The 24,173-nt window shown below is 39.2% G+C and overlaps 1 protein-coding gene across 1 annotated transcript in view; it reads right to left on the bottom strand.

Annotated features, from left to right (window-relative positions):
* TPPP (tubulin polymerization promoting protein) overlaps nucleotides 1–24,173 on the bottom strand; it is a 55,862-nt gene that overhangs the window by 18,592 nt on the left and 13,097 nt on the right. Inside the window, exon 2 of the mRNA XM_009894955.1 lies at nucleotides 1,231–1,384. Within this exon, the coding sequence (XP_009893257.1) occupies nucleotides 1,231–1,384 (154 nt within the window). The remainder of the gene's footprint in view (nucleotides 1–1,230; nucleotides 1,385–24,173) is intronic.

Below are 24,173 nucleotides of genomic sequence, written 5' to 3'. Positions count from 1 at the left end.
CCCCAGGACTGCACGTACAATAGGAGTACAGGCAAGCCTCACACTGCTGGCTTATATTCCCCTTCCATTCCTGCCCTCCTGCTGCTGGCACATTCATATACCTCTGCAGCACCTCCATGATACTAGCCTGCATCTGCAAAGCTCACTCATCACCCTGTCACCCATGCAGAAAGAGGCTGTTCCCTTATTAGCAGCCACTGATCATTTCAATATCTGACTGCTGAAATACCAAAAATGGAATCAGGAGTGAGGCCTAGAAAAATGTGCATAATTCAAAGGGAGAATCCCTGGACAGACTAACAAGTTATTCAAACTCACTAAGAAGAGTGAAGGACAAAAAGAAAAGTTAATTATTTAAGTCTGTATCAATACTACCACTTGTTTCAAATGAGAGTACAAGAGTAATAAAATAAAATCTTGTAAAAATCTGAAAAATTGTACAACTCAAAAGAGATCTCTCCACTTGACATTTCCACTGTTCATTTGTGCAGAACCAATTTCTGGAAAGATTACTTATAATTAGATTTTCACTCACAGCTGTACAGCAAAAATTCAGGAGGATCACAAATTGTAAGCAGATGAACTCCATTGACAGGGCATCTCTGAAACTTCAGGGTAAAAGCTTGCCTAACTTGAGCATTTAAAAGGACAACCAAACTTATGTAACACTAGACTTTATAACTTCCTTTTCATATATAAAGCTTAATGCCAATATTTAAAAAAGAAAAAGAAAGAACATTATAGTTCTGACACACTTAAAACAAAGACCAGACCACATGATAATTATTTCTAGTATTCTGGGATTCATGTGGTGTATTAAATGTATTTTAGATGTCTTTGCTTTAGTCTTTTTGGGATTTCACACAACATCTTAGAACTGTTTAATGAGGTTCTACATTTAATTCCCTTCTACTCTTTTTGATTTGGATATACCACTCCTCATGAACACTTCTATGTTCTAACCACACACAAGAGCTCTCCTTGAATTTTCCTGACCATGCTGCTAGGTGGTACTACAATTCCTATCAGAACCAATGACAGTGCCACACAAGAATACACAGTAGTCCAATACTCAGTTGTTGCATAATCTTTGCTCTCACTCAGCTCAACACAGTTGTTGCCTCCAGGCCCACACAGGCACGCTGCTTGGATTTGTGGATCGTAAAGGGAAGCAGGTGACTATAACAACACTGCAGTAGAACAAAGCCATCCATTAGATCAGTAACGTACCGTTACTCCAGATATAATTGGGGCTTTTCCTTCAATTAGTTTATATATTTCTTGAACTGCTTCCTCATCACTCTTGTCTTTAAATCGCTTCTTGGAGAGTTCTTGAAGAGCTTCCTTAAACTGCTCAAAAGTGATAGTTCTGGAAGACTTTCCCCTGTCAAAAGACACAGAAATTGAAAGAAATTACCAGAGAGTACAACAAGGTTTCCAAGAATAGCAGAGTGGTTTCAGTTTACCACAATGAACAACAGAAAACTGCAACAAAACAGGAAGATCCATGCAGCCCATCTATGGTGACAAACAAAACATATCCCAGGAACATCACTTTCTTTTTTATGTACATCAGTACGACAGTGCTTTAGAAATTTCCCTTGATGAATGTTCAGAAATAAAGAGGAAATAAAGGGCCTGGCCTGGTGTCAGAATGCCTTCAGCTCATCAAATCAAATATAGTCTCATTTGGTTGATCACTTGTAAAGCCTGCATGCATAAAAAGACAGGAACTGAAGCATCTTAGGTAAGTTTTGTTATTTAATATCTTCTATTCCTCTTTGAATAACTGGTTACAACATATTATTCATAGGTCACTATTCATGTATTCACAAGTAAATTAAGAGCGATACTTTGTGTAAAGCAAATTACTGAAAAGAACTTAAAAATTTAAAATTCCTCCTCTACTAAAGACTGACAAAATTTAAAGTGATGAATTTAAATTCAAAACCTGGTTTCCTTGTTAGACCATCACCTTCATAAAACATTCACAGATTCATGGAAAACACCATACAGTAGTCTGATAAACTCATTATCTGCCCAGAAATTCACAGCTGAAGACTTGCCGTTGTTTTCACTAATAGGAAGCCCATATTTACACACTAGTAAACTATTTGCTAAGGCTTACTTTTAGTGCAGAGGATTTTGCTATAGCAGTGTACAGTGCAAAATCTGATGAGTGGGAAATTCACGCTTTACAAACACCTATTTATACAGTCACTCCTGCAGATCTTTTACACCCGTCAGGCCAAAGGGTTCAATTGATAAAACTCTTACAAAGAAACTCAGCATTCACTACAGAGTTGTGTTTAACCAAAAGGGGATTAATGACAGTCTATTTTCTAGCATTTTAAGATATTCAGTTTAGGCAGGAGATAACGTAGTGGAGTACAGGCTGTTCCTTTCTTTTCCCTAATATGAAACTATTTTTAGTGTTCCTCATTTTAAAATTGAGGTATGAGGCCACAGTATTAGTGAGATTTCTCACCATTTAAAAACAAATAAAATGTTTCTTTGCTATGAATTATATCACATAAAAACCCACACCTTTTCCTGTATTATTAAAATACAGATACCTTGATCTTTAGAACAAGAATTTACACTCCATAATTTAGCCGTATGTTTTAAGATGAAATTAACAGATCAAATAGAAAATTTTTCAAAAAGATGTTACAATACACTGATAACCTTAAGTAGTAGCATCTTTAATAGAGTAAGATGCTTTCAGTTGCTTACAAAATTATGAAACCCTCACAGTCAAAGAAATATTTGAGAGTCCACATCGCTGGGATAGATGCTACTACACGAGTTTTGTTTCTGCTTAAGCCATTTCTTTTAATGCTAATTTAGAGAGCATCTACACCAAATCAGAAAAGAAGCAAAAAAAAACCCAGAACAAAACAACCAAAACCCACCAAACAACCCAGACCAGTCCTTTTAACAGTGACAGCTGTTTATACAGGAACAAACGACAGATGCAAGGATAGAGAAAGTGTGCACTGGCAACAGAAATCTCAGGCTAGAAAACTATGCATAGAAATCTAATTTTAATTCAAGTGTCACAAAGACCCACTGTAAAGAGCAATTCATCTATCTATCTACCTATCATCGATTGGTCTTTGATCTTCTCTCAGACACCTTCAGAGGTCAAATCACAGAATGGTCAGGGTTGGAAGGGACCTCTGGAGATCATCCAGTCCAACCCCCCCGTCAGAGCAGGGTCACCTACAGCAGGTTGCACAGGACGGTGTCCAGTTTTGAATGTCTCCAGAGTGGGAGACTCAGTTGGAGGGTGCCTTCCACTAATGAAAGGGAGAAGTGAGATTTCTCAGTTTTAGACACCAACAGTTAGGAATGTGACTCCTACTTAAATTAAACAGAAACTGAAATTTTATCCCAGGCTTATAAAACAAGGAGAAATTGGTTATTCACAACAAAATTCAACTTTAATGCAACCCTTTACATACAGCTCATTACTAATATCCTTTATTTCCAACGCAGCCCAACATGTAGCAAATCCCTACACCCTTCACACTCCCTATTTTAGCCAGAAATAAACTTATCTGTTTTTTGATCAAACTTTGCTGTTCGCAACTACTCATCTGCTTTAGGTGAAGCATATGCTGGAGTACCTCATGGAATTAGCTAGTGAAAGGACATAATGACAGTGGAAATGAAGGATATAATCCAGTATTTCATTAAGCAGAATGACACATTGAACAAACTGCAATTAACTACTTGGAATTTGTCCAGGATTCTCATTAATAGGATTTAACATCCCTCTTCTGATGAAACATGCCCAAGAACTTTTTGGGAACCAGGACTTCATTTTGTTTTGCCTCTCATTTAGAAAAAGATGGCATTGGCAATCACTGCAAAGCTCCAGCATAACACCACCCAAAGGCCTGTGTTCACTACGGACTCACAGCCAAGTCTAACATACAGACCTTTCCAATGCAATTTTCTGGAGCACATAGGTTGCCTGGAAGTCTCCAATCAGGATTGCTACAGTTTAGCTTGGATCATCAGTCAGGATCATCACAATGGGAAAGGGAATGACTGCTTTCAGCAAAAACTGTTGAAGTTCATGTTGACTTCTTTTATTTTTATTAACACATTTAATAATATGTTGGTTTCACATTTATCAAATAGAAGAGCAAGACTTTTTTTCCCTGTATTAAAAGGAAAAAGACATAAATAAGGGTGCCAAAAGGAACAAAGAACATCTCCCTCTGATCTAAGACATAGCCATTCCTACCTTTCACATTTGATCTTTTTCCTGTCACACTAACATGCGAAAATGAAATGATTTGTTTTTTCCCCTCCAACTTAAGGTGTAACCACAAATTGGATACATATGTGAGCAACGTAGTATTGTTGCTGGACCCAAAAGAAAAAGGAATGTGCATCATGGCAGATATTCTTTACCAGCAAAAAACATTAATTGGAGTGACACTGAAAATAGGATTGGGAGTAAAAGAATTTTTGGAACTATGTCCCGAGTAAAAGTTTCCTAAATAAAGCAGTGGCAATTTTGAAATTCATTACTTTTTTCTACACTCCAAAAACATCCTCTCTCCCGCTTGCATCTATTACAATATTATCAAACCCATTTGAAAACCACCATAATTAACTCAAAAATTCAACAGTTGCAAGGTATGCCAAGTCTTGTGGAAAACCCTAAGAACATAACACTTGATTAACTCACAATGCGTTCTGGCACTTTTGGTATGCTATGTACAGTACATGTATGCCATGTACCATAGAATCTAAATTATCAAGTAGTAATGCTACAACCCCTCCTGTCTCTAGAGGCAGGTCTGAAAGAGCTCTCAGCAGTCACTGTCATCATTGTTACTCAGCAGAATGGCATGCTCTTGCCCTCTCTTCTGTCTGTACAGTCATGGGTTGAATGCAGAGAAGAAAACAGACTGACTAGGTAGAAAAGACAGAGGCAAAGTCTCTCAACAAACCTACATAGCTCTTGATTTACACACTCTTAAGCCACAGGACCAGTCTGCTCCAGGTCCACAAAAATGCCCTGCAAAAAAGGATTTAGGGGTACTAGTAGATGAAAAATTGGACACAAGCCAGCAACGTGCGCTTGCAGCCCAGAAAGCCAACCGTATCCTAGTGTGCATCAAAAGAAGCATGGCCAGCAGGTCAAGGAAGGTGATTCTGCCCCTCTTCTCCTCTCTGGTGAGACCTCACCTGGAGTACGGCATCCAGCTCTGGAGCCTTCAGCACAGGAGGACCTGTTGGAGCAGGTCCAGAGGAAGGAAGTAAAAACGATCAGAGGGATGGAGCACCTCACCTGTGAGGAAAGGCGTGGGGTTCTTCAGCCTGGAGAAGAGAAGTCTCCAGGGAGACATTATATTGGCCTTCCAGTTCTTAAAGGAGGCTTATCAGAAAGATGGGGACAGACTTCTTAATAGGGCCTGTAGCAATAGGACAAGGGGTAATGGGTTTTAACTAAAAGAGGTTAGATTCAGACTAGATATAAGGAAGAAATTTTTAATGATGAGGGTGGTGAAACACTGGCACAGGTTGCCCAGAGAGGTGGTAGATGCCCCATCCCTGGAAACATTCAAGGTCAGGTTGGATGGGGCTCTGAGAAACCTGATCTAGTTGAAGATGTCCCTGCTCATTGCAGGGGGGAGGTTTGTCTAGATGACCCTTAAAGGTCCCTTCCAAACCAAATCATTCTATGAAAAATGATAATACTATGATCATTGCATGACACGCAAGCCAGTTGTACCCTTAGTTTATTTCCGCCATTTTTAATGCCCTGTTCGCATTCAGGAAGGCCCTTCCTGACACCAGCTTTTCAGAGGTCATGAAGTTTAACTAAAAAAACCAACTAAAAACCCCCAAACAAAAGTTAGTTTCTATTAAGCAACTGCTACAAAGATTCAGTTTCTTTGTGTGTATTTGTAACTTGTTTTTAGGAGCTCATTACAAATATCTCATTTCCATGGGAACAACAAAACAAATATATTAACTTTCATTTTCCAAGTGTTACACGTTCAAACAATTTGTCTACAATTAAGTATGCCAAGGGTGATCTCTCAGCTATTAACACTCTTCTCTTATCTCCAGATGGTTAACAGGGACCTAGAAAGACAAAATACTGTACATTAAAATAGGGGAAAAAAAAGAAAAAAAGAAAAAAGGATGAATGGAATAGAAGGAATGTGTGAACAGCTACAGAAACACAACACAATCAGACACTGGAAATGCAAATTAAATCTATTGACCAGAAAATGAGACAAAATGGAAAATATCAATAGAGCGAAGGTGGGGAAAAAAAGGCTTTTACGAAAACAAACATCATAAGGTTGGCCACCTCAATGAAAAGAACAAAATATATATGAGGGACATTAATAATATAATTTTTTAAATCCCTGTACTTTATTATGACCTGAATAAACCTTCACGTTTAGGAAGGATAAATTCTTACACGCCATTCTAGTTTAAGCTCTGCCGCTTACAACAAACATAACTATGCTAATGCATCACCCTTCAGTGGGGGAAATAGTGTATTTGTGGTACACTCATGAAAGGTGCTCGCATCTATGCCTACAGACTGAACATGCTCAGAAGAATTTTAGGAAGCTTCCCATCACTTCTCCTCCTTGATGGGTCTCTCCACATGTAACCACTACAAATGGTGAGATCTCCTAGGAGCCCAAGTTCACACATGTAAAAGCATCAGTTCTGAGCCTGGACATCAGCATAGTGAACATAAAGTGTAAAAGATTACACATTGGCCCAAAGTAGATTGCAATACCAAGTGATGCAGTTTTCATTTGCAAATATTACTACTAACAGTGTTCTGTGTTCACAAGATTAGAACAATGCAGTGTGAAAACATACTGTTGCAAATTAATACTTCTATGTTATTTGGTCTTGAATACTATTTGGATTAACAGTTGACTACAATTTTAGCTGAAAAGACTCCACATATCCAACACACAAAATCCTTGATCAATATTAGAAATCTTTATCTCCGTAACACTATTACAGTTCAGTGTTAATGCAGCAAAGTCTCCAACTTAATAGCTTTCGCTCTTAACATCTGAGCTACCAAAAGTCATCACATACTCCCATCCCAAACCATCATTTTTCCTTTCAATTTTCTTAGATTGAAGAGGGGAAAGAAGACATGAAAATACTTAGAGAAGCTTCTATTCGTGCTAGCATGCCAGAGAGTATTACAGCAGGATACGCTAACCAGGACTGCTTTGCTGTGTAAGTTGTCATCTACCCACGAAGGTCTAAGGAGTACAGAAAGTCTGATGAGGGCCTGAAGACAGCATAACAAGAGGTGGGAGCCCAACAAATGTTTTTGCATACACTGTTGTACAAGGAGTTTTGTCTGTAAGGTTTATTTAGTTTAAATTCACCACGCACTTGGGTGTCTCAGTCAACCGAGCAGGCAAGTAAAACTCAACAGTGTCATTTATTATAAATCAAAAAACCCAGGATTTTGTGTATTCCCTATATTTATTCTCTTCCCGAGGCACTCTCATTCATTCAGAAGACAGAATGAAGGATTGCGCTGGCAACAGAATGCCTGAGTGGCTTTCATGTGACTGTTTCTGACTTACTGGCACATTAAGTTTAATCAGGCAATTTCTGATTTGCCACTACTGCTCCCACATCCAAGTAACACTCCAAGTAATAACTAAAACTCACTGAATTATTAGAATTAATAATTTAAATAATTCAAATTAATCATACAAAGGTGTCCTGAAAACATTGAGAGCAGACCGTAAGTCAGACTTTTTATCCCAAACCCTAACAAAGGACTATTTCCTAATGACATTCAGACCAGACTTAGAACTTTAGTTCTTTCTACTTTATCCTAATAAATAAACAAAGGTAAATGGGAAGTGTTTCTTCTAAAACATGTTTAATTTTTTCTTTTCTCACTTTTTTTAAGTTGAGAAATAATAGATGGATCTTCTTCAACTTGTCCAAAATTTTGTACTTGTTTTCCCCAAGAGCAATCTGCCATACTAAAAACTCACTACAGTTGAAACTCTTTGATTTTCATACAACTATACTTTTCTAATTTACCACTTTACAGCAGCAACTTCATGATTATTACTGTGGTACCTCCCAAAGCATTCACTCCTGTTTGTTTAGTAGAACTGACATTTATTGCTTTCTTGCTACTTGTGATAACATACCAAGTCTTCTTGATGTAGTCTATAAACATAATGTACATTAATAGCACTGGTTAGTGGTATTTGTACTGTACATTTTGACAGAAAATAAGGTACCACAGACAAACTCCTTGAAGCAAATACAGTTTGTACTGGTCTCTCCAAAATACATCACTCATCTAACACATGTATTCTTTTTTCCAAGAATGTCTTCTGTAACATTACCAGCACAAAGTCCAAAGCTAATCTGTTTAACCAAGGAACAGATTATACTACAGGGCTGGTAATTTATTATTTTCCTTTTGTAGTTTACGATTTTCACTTGCTGCTCTCTTTGTGCTACACAGCTAAGCATTTTCACTGGCCATCAGCTCCACAATTCACAGCCAAAAAAAAAAATAAAAAGCTGGAACTAAAGCTAGGTCCCAAGGTAGGCTAACCAGGCTGCTAGAACCTTACAATCTAATGGAGTATTTAAAATACACCGTGAAGACTCGTTTCTTGCTATATATCAGTCAAGAACAAAATTAAAAAATTTAGATATACAATGCAAAAAACTTACAAGAAAGAGAACACAGTTTCTTGGATAAAACTGAACAGTGTATTACTAACCCAGACTTGTGTAAAAATTTGACAAATATAACTGAAGGGAGAAGGTGGGCGGGGGGAAAGGAAAAATACTATAATACAATTCTATCAGGTTATTTGCACTGCACTATCTAACAGGTGTAAGGAAAGGTACCTGCAAAAGGTGCTTGTAAAAGAACCAATTAAGAACACAAAACTTGAGGTATCACCTTGCATCAGAGAATCCTGCCCAATTAATGGGTACAACCAGGATACTGAAATTAGACACCTGGATGCTGACGCAAGCAGGTGTAAATTAGCAAATTGTTAGGAAAGAAGATACCCTTCCCAGAAGACTTCCTCAGAAAAATGATCCTAGGAAGAAGATACAACAGAGATCTTCAGCTAAAGCAGTGGTCACTTCTGGAACGCAGGGACCTTTGAGTGCATAGCTATTTACCAGGAGGGGATTCCCGTGAAGGAAAGATGAGGACTGCCAAAGAACACATCCAGATAACCTTCACAATTACTGTCTAAATGTAACTTCTAGCATCTTGGCCGAGTCAGACATAAGGACTTGGACTGAATGGCTTCATATACCCCACAGTCAAAAGGTAGTGCCATCATCAATTTTCTCATCGTTCCAGGAGAGCAAAGCAACAAGAGAGGCCCAATGCAAAACACAGTGCAAAATGCTCTCTATCACAGCAATAGTCACTACTTGCAGAAACCTCTCTGGAGTCGGGGAGTGGGCAGCAAGGGCAGAACACCACACATCGTTCACTCGGGAAATGAGCCTGGAAGTGCCAGGTGCTTTTTGTTTCATTACAGAGCAATGGTAAAGCAGAGAAAATACCCCAGGTATCTCTCAACTGGATCAGCTTTCCGGTTTGGTTTACTGTAGCGGTGTAACACCTGACAGAATGAAGAGACAGAACGTAAGAGAATGGTGTGAGAACGTGAACAAGGGAGTGGAGAAATAGCAAGCACTTAGGTTTCACTGCTGCTTCAAAAGCTGGTTGTCAGGCTTTAATTACAGAAAGACAGCTCAGGGTAAAGTTTGCTAATTTTCATTCTACTTTGTATAGCTTTTTGCAATAGTAATACAAAAATAAAATTGCTGTTTTTTCCTAGTTCATAACAATCAGGTTGTTTTCAAGAAAAAACAAGTGAAATGAACAGCACGCTGCCATGGCAAGGGAGAACTTTTGTTCCTGTGTCTTCCTTCTCTGTTCTCTTCTCGTACCTCAGGTCCTCCCTCCCTCATCCATGTCTGCTGGCCACATAGTCCTCCACGTTCCCTTGCCTTCTCTCTGGTGCTCATCAGACAATTCTGCGAGTCAGTTCAGTTCAGCAGAGAGGACTGTCTTCAGTTCAGCAGAGAGGACTGTCTTCAGTTCAGCAGAGAGGACTGTCTTCAGTTCAGCAGAGAGGACTGTCTTCAGTTCAGCAGAGAGGACTGTCTTCAGTTCAGCAGAGAGGACTGTCTTCAGTTCAGCAGAGAGGACTGTCTTCAGTTCAGCAGAGAGGACTGTCTTCAGTTCAGCAGAGAGGACTGTCTTCAGTTCAGCAGAGAGGACTGTCTTCAGTTCAGCAGAGAGGACTGTCTTCGTTTTCCTGGTAGACTTGCTTTCTGGCAGGTTGACATGTTGCATGAACTCACAGAGGAATCCAGAGAACAGAAGAGTTTGTGCGAGGTAAAAGGTATGTGCAACTTCTGATTGGAAGCATGGAGAGTGAAAAATTGGGGAAAAGTAGTGTCAGATCCCTCCTTTTCAGGGTCTGTGAGCTGTTAGATCATGTCATCTCATGATGCCACAGCCTCAGGCTGATGAAGGCCAATATTAAAGGTGGACTGAGTTCATAATTCAGTCCTGCTTCTCTTTTAACTTTATGCTCACCTAAAGTAAAAAATTGTTGGTTGGGAAAGTATGTAAAGGCAGGCTTTGTTCAACAAATAGCTTTACATGGACAGCACATATCCAGTCACGTTGGTTTTTCTACTCACACCTCTCCTCACCCCCTAAAGAAACAACACCCTCCCCACAACCCCAAGCCATTTTATGTGAAGATCTAAAACGGAAGGAAGATTGAGCACGTCTTTTAACATAGCCTAGTAGGTGTTAGAGATTTTGTTTCCAGGTTTTGTAGCAGGAGGAGATTTAGCTCAGTGTGTCCATCAGAACAATGACAGTATTAGCATTCATTTTACCTAGAAGATGCTACTGACTCATGCCACGCAGCAAAAACTTTTGATTTCTAGCTTCCTGCTTTATGGAAGTAATGCACAAGTGTTAACTTGGTTTGTTTTCTATGTATTAAGAAGGTGTTCAGCATCTATGTTCTTTAGAACAACTCCGTCTCTGCTACAACCACGTTTCATATCTATCAGAAGTGTTTAGACTTCATAGCTTACTGCACTCCAAGGTTTTGACCTGCCTTTGAATTAACATGTAAAAAGTTATGATTATTGCCTTTTCATAGCGCTCACACTGCCAAGCCTTAAACAAGCTTGGTGTTGCCAGCAAACTTGCCGAGCGTGTGCTCAATCCCACAAAGATGTTAAACAGCACCGGTCCCAGTACTGATCCCTGAGGAACACGGCTCAGACATCGAGCTCTTGACCACAACTCTGAGTGCGGCCATCCATTCCTTACCCACTGAGTGGTCCATCCATCAAATCCCTGTCTCTCCAATTCAGAGACAAGGATATCATGCAGGATAGTGTCAAATGCTTTCCACTACTCCAGGCAGATGACTGGACTTGTGTATTTTGATTCACTGTCCCCAGTAGTGTGAAAATATGTGGTTGAAAAGGAGGCCAGTCAACATACAATGAAACAGTGTCCAACACAGTGTTGAAAGGAAGCTAGAATATTGTCACAAGCCATGACCGCAGGCAAGGCCAATGCTGCACGGGCAAACATCCTCTAAGCCAAAGTGAATGCATTGGATACCCAGCAGTTAATCCACAGAAACTATAAAAAATTGTTTGTAAGCATGAAAAGAAAAAGATTCTCAAGGACAGCTTTCAGATTATTAGCTATTTTTCAGGACTTCTGTTACATTATTAACCTGAATTTGTACAAATACATGACAATCAGAGATAGATCTCAATACAAAGAGAGATGTAACCCAATGAACTTTCGTGTTTGCACCCAATCCCCTCAGGCTTTTGATAGCCAGTAAACTTCCTTACTGCTTTCTCTCCACATGCAGTATCTATGTTTTGATTGTGTTGAACTTCAGGGAAGACAGGTTACCTCTTTTGATGAGACCAGTCAACTAAGAACAGGACGTGGCATTTGACGGAAGAAAGAAAAGTGAAATTTCCACAACAGAAATCAAAGCTACACAAGACAGTGCTATTTTTATTAATGAGACTGAACAGAGGAGCTCATTATCTCACTAAGGACTAGATATTGTATGATTATATCACATGACATCTTATTTGATTCAGACAAAATTCAAACAACTACAAAAGGTCAAGGTACAGTGGCATTATTAAACAGGACTTGACACTGTAAGATCTTAAAACATTAAGTCTCAACATGTTAAAGCTTAAATTATGCCTTCATTAAGAAATTAATTGGACCTTGAAAGTAAACCATTGCACAAGGAACAGAATAACTGAATCCAACTCATTATTACGTAACAACAGTGTGGATCCAAGCTTCTTTCTAGCAACTTGTCATCCAGAAGTTTTTTCTCCTCTCAGTTTTTCCTTAAAATTACATTAAAAAAAACCCAAACAAACAACTTATGTGCTGCTAACTTTCCTAGAATTTCTTTCTTGTTTTTCTCCTAGGATTTTGTGATGTTTCAGCAAAAAGCCTAGCTCCATATCTTTACAATATATAACACTGGGGGGGTGGGGTGGGGTGGGGGGGTGTTAATTCCCAGGCAGGATCTTTATAGCTACCAGAATGGCCATTTCACCTATGCTGGGCCAATCCACATCAGAGCCGCCTGAATAGAGCAACACAAGATGGTGGCGAGTTGAAGCTGTGTATTGCGGGGACATGTTTTTAAATCCTGATGAAACTCAAATAAAATTGCAAGTGCAACTTGAACATTTTATTGCTTGTTCCTTTAGAGAAAGATGTCTGTTCCTCACTCTGCTCCAGTGAGGTCTCTGACAAAACTCACATCCTAATTCAGAAGTTACACTGTTCAGTATAAAGAAAAAAAGTCACTGACAGAAGACAAGAAAAATGAAGGGAAAGGGACAGAAAAAACAATCTTTAATTCACATAGAGCATATTCACTCTATTATTTAGGCACTGCAGCTGTTTGTTAATGACCATACTGCCTAGACACAGGTAGTTTACTACTCATATTTCATGGCTAGGAAATTTAGAAAACACTACCTGATAGCTGAGGTACCTAGCTCTGCTCCAGCTCCAGGACTTTCTCCCATGCTCTCCAAGTAAATATTTCCAGTTACAGATTGGTTTGGGTTTTTTTGAGAGAAAAGTATAATGTTATTTAATACTATACGTAAGTGTCTTTGCATAGCTGTTTCTGAAACATAATTTAAATATTAAGTGACACGGCTTGATGTATTTGGGGACTTTGATAGCAGCTCTTTGCTTCCAAAAACACTCCTATGGAAGCCAGAGCATCAGTCTCATCTAATCCAATCCTTTAGAGTTTAGTAACACAGAATTGAAAACCAACAGATTTTTGACTGTCCCAATATGAATATATCATTGTCAAATGGTTTTACAACAGCAACATTCCAAATTTTCAAAGGATTACACAAAGTTGGAAGTTTTTCCATGTCAAATCACATATAATCATGAAAGCAATTTCTGAAACCAGTGACAGCTCAATGATAGTAAGCTCTCCTAAGAGGTGAGATATATTCAGGTAAGCAAAAAAGTCTGTGTATGTGGGAGGCATTGTTTAGTGATTCTGTGGACAGGGAGAAAACATGTATGTATGTATATCTGCTAACATTTTCTGTTGGCAATATGAGAAGGTGGCAGCATTAAAAATAGGCAGCTGGCGTTAGCTGAGAGCACAAGTTCAGTGTACGGGAATTGTTGACCATGGATTGATATAGAAAGATGTGAAATCAAGAATGACACACCAAGTGAAAGGAGAAAAACTAACTTCAATGGTAATCCATATCCAGAGGTCACACGAAGAGAAACCCACAAGACACCAGTTTGTCATAACCAATGGCCATGTACCAAATCACAACCTTCAAGAAAGGAGACTCCAGACTGCAGGCACGCTCACAGCAGAAATATCACAGTTTCTCTTTCAAGCAAAAGAAAACATATAACGTAAAAAACAAAGAAACTGCACATGCCTCCCGTTCTGGAAGACTGCCTTCCCACATAAGAAGGAAAATTGGATGATCACAGGAAAGCTCGAAATATGCAGATGGTCTCCAATAATCCCATTCTATGTGTGTTCCTTGTATGGGAGATTTAAATCAGCGTTACAACTCCAACACTCACAACAATGCCCTGCTCCCCCAAACCCTCTTATTTTTCATGTCTTCTGAAACAGCAGTTAGAGACTTAAAATTACTAATGAAGTCAACTGCATTGCCAGCAGTCATTCCTATTTTACAAAACAAAAAGCAAGACAGAAAAACAGGCAGACTATGGCCAAACAGTCTCTCAAGCTGTTTACAATGAGAGTAAGAGAATATTGGAAGACATATCCACCTGAAGAGAACTGTACTATTTAAAAAAAGAAAACAGGAAACCTATAGTCGTTTGGTGTGCAAAATATTCCTCCTAATCTTTGCCCACAAGTAAAAAAAGCCCACACAGAGGAAAAAAAAAAAAAATTGCGCATATTTGAGATGTACACAATTGGCATTTCAACACTTTAAATCATGTTCTTGCTTTGGGTACAGCATTGTTGTATCAGCTACAAACTTGCAGAAACATCAAGTTACTTCAACCAAGAACAAAGCTAGTTAGTTCTCTCAGAAACCAAATGCACTCAAAAATTTGTGGAAAAATATTTTCCTATCATTCGGAAAAAAATGGGGGGGGGGACGGGACACGGACACGGGAGACAGGACCACCTAGGAGATGGGAAACAAACCAGGAAGTCTATAAATCCAAGCTAATTCTTGCTGATATGAAAAATTAGGATGTAAGCTGAACTTAAAGTATTGTAAGATATTTTTTTTTGTTAAAATGTCCAGTCTTGCATTTTTTTAAACCTTCTTCACAAGACAAAGCAAACTAAAAGCCAAAGGTATTCCAGGTATCAAATCCAAGTTTTCAGAAATATCTCTAAATGTGCTCTTGTTCTTATTTGGTTTCTAATTCAGATTATACACAAGTCATCTAGAACACTGTGCATGTAAATGAAGGATTCTAAGCAACATAAAGTTTTAATTGGTGAACACGGTATTATTGAAAACCACATATGCAAAACTGTAACCCGCTCACAAATCACATTGAAAATTAATTCTCTGAAGTGGGGTGCTCAAGAAAGTGTCAGAAGACAAACTCTCTGTTCACCTTTAACAATAGCTTCAATACGTCCTCACCACAGTGAACGAATAGGGGAACATCAAACACATTGAATTCTTCTCATGGCACACAATAAAATGCTTTCAAGTTAACCTGAAACTGAAGCATAGTGAAAAACAGCCTCAAAAAAACCCAAACAGGCAAACACTTTTCAAAGAGCTAATGCCACAATCAGGTGAAAAGAAACCAAAAAACTCAGCAAACCAAAAACCTAAATAACCATAAACAAAGCCTGCTTCCGTTCAGACCAAAGAATAAGTGTAAGACAACTGTCATGTTAATTGGATCCTTATTTAAGCACAGTGCTTTACTTGTTTGAATGGATCCAAAGAAGCTAATTTGGCATCGAGTGGTCTGACATCATACATATCCTACATTCTTGGAAAAAGCTCTGTTGCAACATTACCATAAAGCAGTGATACATGTACCTATTACAGTAGTTACTTCTCTGCCCACTCAAGCATCAGTGTCACTTCCAGAAAAATCTTACCATTCTTTTGCAGAACAGGCACGGAAATAACCTCCATGAGAACGTACAGAGTGATGAGCAGTTTCTAACTACTGGAAAGTGCAAGACTTCTCATGTAGAAGCTGAAAAGGCTCTCGTTCTGCTAACACTTGTAGCTGGTCTCAAAACATCATTGCTCATGCCTGCCATATGGATATACATAAAATGAGAGGTAAATACTTGCTTTTCTGTTTTCCATGCTTTTTAGCCAAGTACCGGTTCTGGACTGTTTCCCTCCTTATTAATTTCTCCAGTAGGAAATTTCTCTTTCTTACATAAAGAGAATTGGGGATAGGGGTAGCTGTCAATGTAGATGGGAAGTCTTCAGGCTAAATTATACAGCAGCAAATGCTGTGTAACACCTGTATATGAGAAACGTGGCACCACATTTCTTCTACAGGTCTACAAGTCTAAAGACAATTCCATATGTAAGCTATACCAATGCATAGAATATTCTTTAATAAGTTCCTCTGCTATGCCTCTATCATTTCTTCTTACCTTATCTGGCGGAGATATGTACCTTTGCATAGCCTAGGGAAACAATAGTTAATGCATCTGTCTACTTACTTCTTCTGTATACCTGAAGAGCTATCTGTGTGCGCTTACCAGCCCAACACAAAGTTGCAGTAGTTGACAAGGCAACGGTCAATTTGAATGAAGATTCCCCTACTAATCATAACAAGGAACATCTGCAGGAAGCGCAATATACCTCACAAGTGATCAGTGCAGGCCCTTGAGCTGTGAGACCTAAACAATTCAGTGTAGGCAAAGCAGAGATTGAAGAGGAAGAAAATAGAGGGTTTGCAAACCAGAGCTCTATCAATTTCCCAGTAAAAATCCTGAAAATCCTAAGATAAGCCTACCACAGAAAGTCTACCAAACAAGTAGTTACAATAAAGCTACATCTAGCTTCAGAAATGAGCCATTTTGATTCTGATGCAGTACTCCTCAGGGTGAAAGATCGATCCTCTCTGTGTCCAAAGCAGGAAATGTATTTTACTAATCGAAGTCTCAGTTGTACCACAGAATCTGCAGAACAGTCCATGCCAATGATGCCTTGGCACTTTGTGAAAGCTATAAACAGTGACCAAATTCTCTATGGGAATCTATCTCCTTCCCTGGATTAAAGGTTTGTTTATCAGTCTTTACAGTGCTGACTCGTGTGCATCAGAAAACCACCCGAAAGAAACGTAGAAAATTATGACAGTTAATACCAATACAGATATTCTCTCATTTACATCACACTTCTCTCAATTCAAAGCACTAGCTGTACTTAAAAGATCCAAAAGTTTACAACAAATGGAGGCTTACCCACATAGTTTTCTATCTTGCAGACATCATCATCATGAACCAAAATGACAAGGAACAAATGGGAAGCCTCCAAGATGTTGGAATGAATTGTGAAAGCAGAGAGGAGACTATGAAAGAACAAGTGTACATTCTTTTGGAAATCTGTGACTTATTTAGATCAACAGCTACTGAAGGATGGTATCAAACCAGCACTGTGAAAGATTCCAACAATTCTGAAGATGCCCAACATAACTTCAGTTACTGAACTAAGGAAGCAGCTAGAGTTTCTGAACTATTAGGGGAAATTTCTGCCAAATTTAGCTTGTCTCTTACATCTGCTGCAAAGTCTATCAGAGCACATGACCCCCCTGCATGCCAGGATGAAATTGAAGCTGTCCTTAGATGAGTCCAGTTGAACAACATTGCCGTGATCAGATACCACTGAACAGTTAATAGCATTTAATAAGCTCAAAATACCTTAGAAGCATTTCCTTCCAAAAAATACCCCTTACAATGTAACAAGCTATACCAAACATCAGAAACCTTCTTGAAGCGGAATAAAAAAAAAAAAATCCCTTTCAATGCACCTCTCTTTCGTTCTCTGTCAGGTCACACCTCTTCTGCTTTTGAATACAAACTGCTAAATATGTGCTGCCCTCTTGACCTCTGCTTTGTACAAAGGGCATTTTCTGCTTCATTTCCAAACAGGAATTACTACATACTTACACGAGCAATATATAGCAGCTCTTAGTTACTTACATTCAGAAAATAAGGCTTCACATCATTTTTTCCTGAATTACTATCTCAATTCAGAAGCGGACATTTTCTTCAAAGCCATTGATTTTACCAGCTAAAGCAAGAAAGTCAAATAGTGCTCCAAACCATCATTTGCTGACAATTTGGTATTTTGGTGCAAGAAGAATTTTAATGTAGTAATATCCATTCCCACAATGTAAAGGAGAGTAAGTTTTCTAAATGGTGGCCAGTTAATGGTGCAATTAGTATTAGAATTCTGTGCTCTTATTCCAGTGTATATGTCAGAAGACTGTCTTACCTACCAGATTCTTATATATCCATTTACTTGCAATATAAAATCTTCTGAATGAGGACTGCTGATGATTTTCCATGGCAGCTAATTCACACTCCACTAGTACTGTCTGTAGGGTAGATTGCTGTTCATAAGCAAGTTAAGTATATCCTCATAGCCTATAAAGGAAAACTGCAAGCTGACCCTTGCAGGAAAACAGGATGACATAAAAACAACTGTTAAACTCTATGTGCTGGATAGCATAAACCAGCCTGTGCAGGTCTACTGTGGAAACTGTTGCTTGCTATAAGTAACAGACACACACCTTCGCAGGGTTACACGCTGGTCATTTTTAACACAAAACTTTTATATTAGGTATGTTTATATGAGTAGTTAATTTAAAACTAGCTTAAGTACTTGGTGCATTTATTTATAGTTGAGTTAACTTGTCACAGTAAGGAGAGCAAAACCAGGAGGAGCTCAACAGGAACTGGTTCAAGCCAATGGTCTGCTTCAATTACTAAACAAAGTCTGACAGGGTAGAACATAACCAAAGTAAGCTTTATGCACTGCTAAACAATTTATCCTACACCTACATAGGTCAACAAAGCCCTATGAGACCACAGTTACAAGAACTAAGTCTTTGTGCCTTTCTATCCTGCAGCAGAGGTAGGGTGTCCACCCCTTTAGAGGCATCAGAAGTCAAATCCTCTCACTCTTCAAAGCTCCAAAAAGCCTCACAGATTTTCAAATGCAGCTCAATGAAGATGACAAGCAGAAATGTTGGTCAGAGTATGTGCAAAACAGGCAGACTTTGTGTGCATATGACAATTAACTCAACAATGCTGTTGAGAGGTTAGTCAACACTATAACTCCTTTAAAAATCACCACATATGTTGGAGAAGCTGTGCTGTTCAAACGACTTCTTCCAAGATTAAGAGATTACACTTGCAGCAAGCATATAGATGAATCTAATCAACACTTGGCGTAAGTTATTTGGATAACTGTCTCCAGAACATACATCTTGTCATCTTCTCTATCTCAAGGCTTTCACATATGGAGTTGAAACACTTCCAAAAGGGGCAAATGTCATGGTAGATGACACCAAGTCAGTATCCCTAACGTGAAGGGAATACAGCTCTCTATGGGTAGCCATTAAGTCCAATATCTCCTCTGTACCTTTACTGTTTACCTCAGGTGACAGCCACTTCACTGTCCATCTGGACTATGCCTTTCACAGATTAGTACTTAAAGACGTAGAACTAGAACTTAAGGCAAATGACCAGGTGACACAGTGTAGCATCTAAAAAAAGAATAAAAGGAACAATCTCCCAAATATGCAGGAGATACTGTATTGTTGGTCACAGAACACAGGACTAAATCAGAAAAGCAATTATTAAAATCAGACAAACTGTTCAAAATGGCCAATGTTGATTGAAGTTGCAGTCAGCTAGATTTGCAGGTCAAACTCAAAACCAGACTGCTAAATCAGCAGGCAGAGTTCATCTTATCAGTACAACTGGAGGAAAACAAAACAGCTTCTTTAATTGACTGCTCGGTATCCTTTCTGTAGCTTTCATTTGCCTAGAGAAGACCCAATAGGCCACACTGTTGTCTTGACAAAGATGATGATCAAGCTAGTTCTGTGCATCCTAGTTCAACAGCTTTCCCAGCCATGCCATCCACTTCAGCATCATGTAAAGCTCTCCCACTACTCCCATCTGAGGTGAAGCGATTAAAGAAAAGCAACTTGTCTGGAAGAGGAAGCACAGTTCCAACTTTTCTGTAAAAGTAAGGAAATAATTTCCATTTATTTTTACTATAAAAGCTTAGAAAACCAATCATGCTATTTGTGCTATTTAACAAAGGCTGAGTTGCTGGAGCACATCGCAAATGCATTGGTCATCTCAAGGAGTTACTAAACTAAATACTCTTCACTGTTTGTTTTAAACCAGTACCAGGACTTATTGGAAGCAACAAACGTTTAACCAGATCATAGTCATTACTCACAGATTTGCATTCACACCACTCATTATCTTTAATTATTAGCATAAAAAATGTCCTAAACTCAAATCACAGACAGTTCACCACCATTTTCATCCCACACCTATTTCCAATAAAATGCTTAAAAAGTATCAAAATTCTTTATTTTTGGATATACACAAGAATATTGCCTAATACAGTGGCTATCAGCTACCATATGGGGTAGATGTTTTCTTTCATCATAGCTACCTTTCAATATCTTCTCCTATTGTTTTCTTGTATTTGAAACCTCTGCCTCAACTTACAAAGCACTTAAGATAAAAAAATGTAAGACCCTGTAAATTCCAAATTACTCCCTTTTTCCTCCTTTATCTATAGGCTCTTTTAAGAATACTCATTCGTTTTGCTAAAAAAATAAATAAAAAACAACAACGACCAAAACAAACCACCACCAAAAATACCCACTTAAAAACCTTCTCCCTAAACACCCTTTTATAGAGCTGTAAATGCTAATCATACTGCTTGCAAACCTCCAAAACCTTCCATTGACATCATGCCAAATGAGAACAGTATGACACATGGTATTTTACCCACAAGAGCACACTGATCGCCACTTGGATTACAAGTGCCCTGGGCATCTGTTTCCATACACCATCCGTCACAGGAAGAAAATATAAATGTTTAAAACTGAGACACAGGAAGACTGAGCATAAGGAGTATCAAAAGAATTTTCATTATGTTCCCCTAGTGTCACAAAATAGCTTGGTGAGCAGCAGTAGTAGCTGCTATACAGAGGGAAGTGATTGGACAAGATTATAAACAGTGCAGTCACCATTTTTCATCTATCCCATACCACAGAACCTCATTCTCGCAGAAGTGAACACAACACCTTTTTATGAAATACAAACTGCACGTGATGATGAGTAAGAGCTGCCTACCCTCTCCTCTACGATTTTCTCATCAGTAGCCTCTTATTACTCCCACACTGCTCTGGGTCAGATAAACTCTCCATTCTCAGCACCATCAGTTCCATTCAGAAGCTTAACACCACCCCACTCTGAGTAACAAACACTTCAAATACCATGTAGCAGATAAATCCAGGGTTAATTGGTACTGCACTGGGAATTATGAGTATATCTGGAGATGTTGTATAACTGAATGAGATTCTAAACAATAAGCACAGACCTAGCTTGTTTTCTCGTACAGATTTTTCAGTTGTGGTAAAATGAACTACTACCATGTTACAGTATCACCATGTAACTGTTGTTAGCTGAAAGAAAAACAACTTATCCTTGTACACACTTTTAGAATGATATAAAAGCTATCAATTGCATCTTTTACATAGCATAAAAAATACAGCCACTGACAGCACAACAACTGCTCCACTCATAGTTTACTTTCTTTTTTTAAACAGTATTTGCAACTGAAGGGCATAGAATAAAGACCCAAGACATCTGGGCAATGAAGCAAGTGCTGTCATGTGTCATGAGAGTCACAGCCTGGTGTGAAAGATCACCACTGTTCTGCAGCTGCTGGTGCCCATGATGACAAGTGGCACTAAGTGGTACAATGCTCTGCTGGATCAGCAGAGACAAAGAGATGAACAGGTCTACAGCACTAATGCCTTCCCACCAGATGATGGTGGCTTATCCAAATCCGTGTACTTTTATGTCTGCTGAAGGAGCACTCCAGAAAGATTTTGCTTTCCTAAGTATCCTATGAAACAGAAAGGAACTACAGTAAAAAAGAAAATGAGACGACAGAAAACAAGAACATATCACTACAACATCAACACTACTGCAGAAGAATACAGCAGTTTGCTGAAGGAAAATACATCCCCAGAGAGCCGTGCTGTTGCACTGGCTTGGCCTGCTTGAAGCAGAGAAACTGCGCTAATGCAGTTAAGTCAGCACGAATTTTACGGACTCAACAGGACCTCTATCTCAGCTTTGCTGTCAAAAGCGTAGAAGCATCCTATGAAGCTTGTGCCACAACCATGAAAATAGTGTAATAATGTAGGACTAAAAGATTCCCCACACTTTCAGGACGCTTCCTTGCAGAACAAAGCTGAGGCAAAGAAGGAGGAAGACAATTCAGTGCTGCTAAGGTTGTGTTCTTCATTTTCTGCAGCACTCATTACCATCCTTTTTATGAAGTACACAGTTGAAAATACCAAGCTAATGCCAGGAAAGCTCCAGCCTTCACCTGGCACAATGCAAGAGGCTGGACACCCAGATCAGTGCAGCTCCACACACTTGTAGCTGCACTGCTTCCATTTCTGCAGCCCGTGGCAAGCTCTCGTTAGCTGTGGGCCATGCAGCTTTGCACGGAACACAGCACCATTCCCAAAATGGATCTCTAGAACAAATCCCTGGGAAGTAAACGCAGCAAGAAAAGCTACCTCAGGAATATCGTCCATTCAAACCAGACATGAAGTGCAGTGGTTTTTGCAATGAACTCCTGTCTCCACTGAAACAACTTGCCTGAAGGTATTTTCCACCACTTGCCATCGCTGACAAAAATTCAGGTTTGATTGAAAGCTGTTCCACAGCTTAAGGAGAAACTTACTGCCTTGATGTAAAACACGGGAGTAAGGTTTTCTGGTTGGTTTTTTTTTTTTTCTCCCCCCCCCGCCCCTGCTTCCTGAATTACGTATGTCCAGATAGTACAGAAACATTCCCTCCTAGCCTTGGGTACTGTGTCTTCTATGTCTTTTCAGTAACCAGCGGACCAAAGGAGGTACTGAAGGCAAACATTAACTAACAAAACAGCAGACTGTGAGCATTTCTCAACTCACATGCTAAATTAAATCAACAATATTAACACTCCGCTGGGAAAGCTGCAAAAATTGGCACTGGCTATTCGGGATACAGTGCTGCTCTTTGGATTAAGCAGTAACTCAGCAACAGTACTTCCGTGGAGAAAAGCAGCAGTGTGCTGGGAGTGCTTGCACTGCTGAAAATGCTGAAATGATGGGCAGTAAGGGGCTAATATTACTCCTCAGCAGAACAGCCAACATTTTAGCCATGGTATTGCTGGCTACACGCTACCTCTGTCAACTGTGATCATCCTTCCTAATTCCTCACTGAAACCGAATGGCTTTCTGTACTTGCCCCTTCAACCATAAAACTTTTGCATCTAATAGCGTTGCTTCCTAGAAAAGGTTCTCAAAGCAAAAGTTGTTCCTTTTGGGGAGATTATACCAGGACTCCATAACAAAATGATTTTTTTTTTTAAATCATGGGAAAACATGCATTTAAAAAAACGCAGAAAGTCAGGAAGAGATCAACCTTCAAAGAAAAATTTGGATTTCATTCACGTTTCTTCAGTTTAGTATGCACACAGGCACAAGCAAAAGAAAGCGATAAGCAGCTGCACTTCAACAAAGCCAGAAAGTAGTCAGTAACACCATTTCAATTAAACAGGGTGATAACTTTCAAAGGAGTGGTTTCCAGTAACACCACTTGGGTGTTTTAACACTGCAAATCCTAACTCCTGTATTAAACGCTTAAAACTTCTCACCAAGTAGTAGTCTGCCTAGAGTGAGACCAAAATACATTAAGAAGGTGCCTTGTACGTGACACCACTTCCACTACCTGGCCCAGATCTAACTCCATGTCCCGGTTTGGGTGACACAAAATTAATTTCTCTTCTAATGCTTGGGAAGACGGCACTTTTAGAAGACTCCAGTGTCTGAATTTGTGAAAATATTTACTCTATAGCTAGCTATGGTGTGTGCGTTTCAAGGTCTTAGTGTTTCTGAACTTGCCAGGTGCAGGATGAGGAGTGAGACCTGAGCACTTGACCCAAGCTGGCCAACAGCATTATTTCATACCATGAACATCGCATTCAATACAAATTAGAAAGTTTGCTGCAAAATTCTGTCTCTCCCTTCATGGCTGCCATCCTGAGAACGTCTTGCCCCAGTGCCAGACCCCTGAGGCCTTCCCTTCCTCCCAAAGCCACAGCGCTCGCAGTGTCCGATATTTGCTGTCCACTGCTGGGGGTGCACAGCTTCCTACTGATAGAATTGGCTGAGTATAACCTTTGCATATTCTGTATTGGTATCGGGATGCATATGTCGTGCTATTAATGTTAATTATCTAATCTTATTCTAC

Source organism: Charadrius vociferus, unplaced genomic scaffold (genome assembly GCF_000708025.1).
Source record: "Charadrius vociferus isolate BGI_N301 unplaced genomic scaffold, ASM70802v2 scaffold51, whole genome shotgun sequence".
Taxonomy (NCBI): Eukaryota; Metazoa; Chordata; class Aves; order Charadriiformes; family Charadriidae; genus Charadrius; species Charadrius vociferus.
Note: the sequence above shows the minus strand (reverse complement) of the source record. Positions and strands in the feature narration are given on the sequence as shown.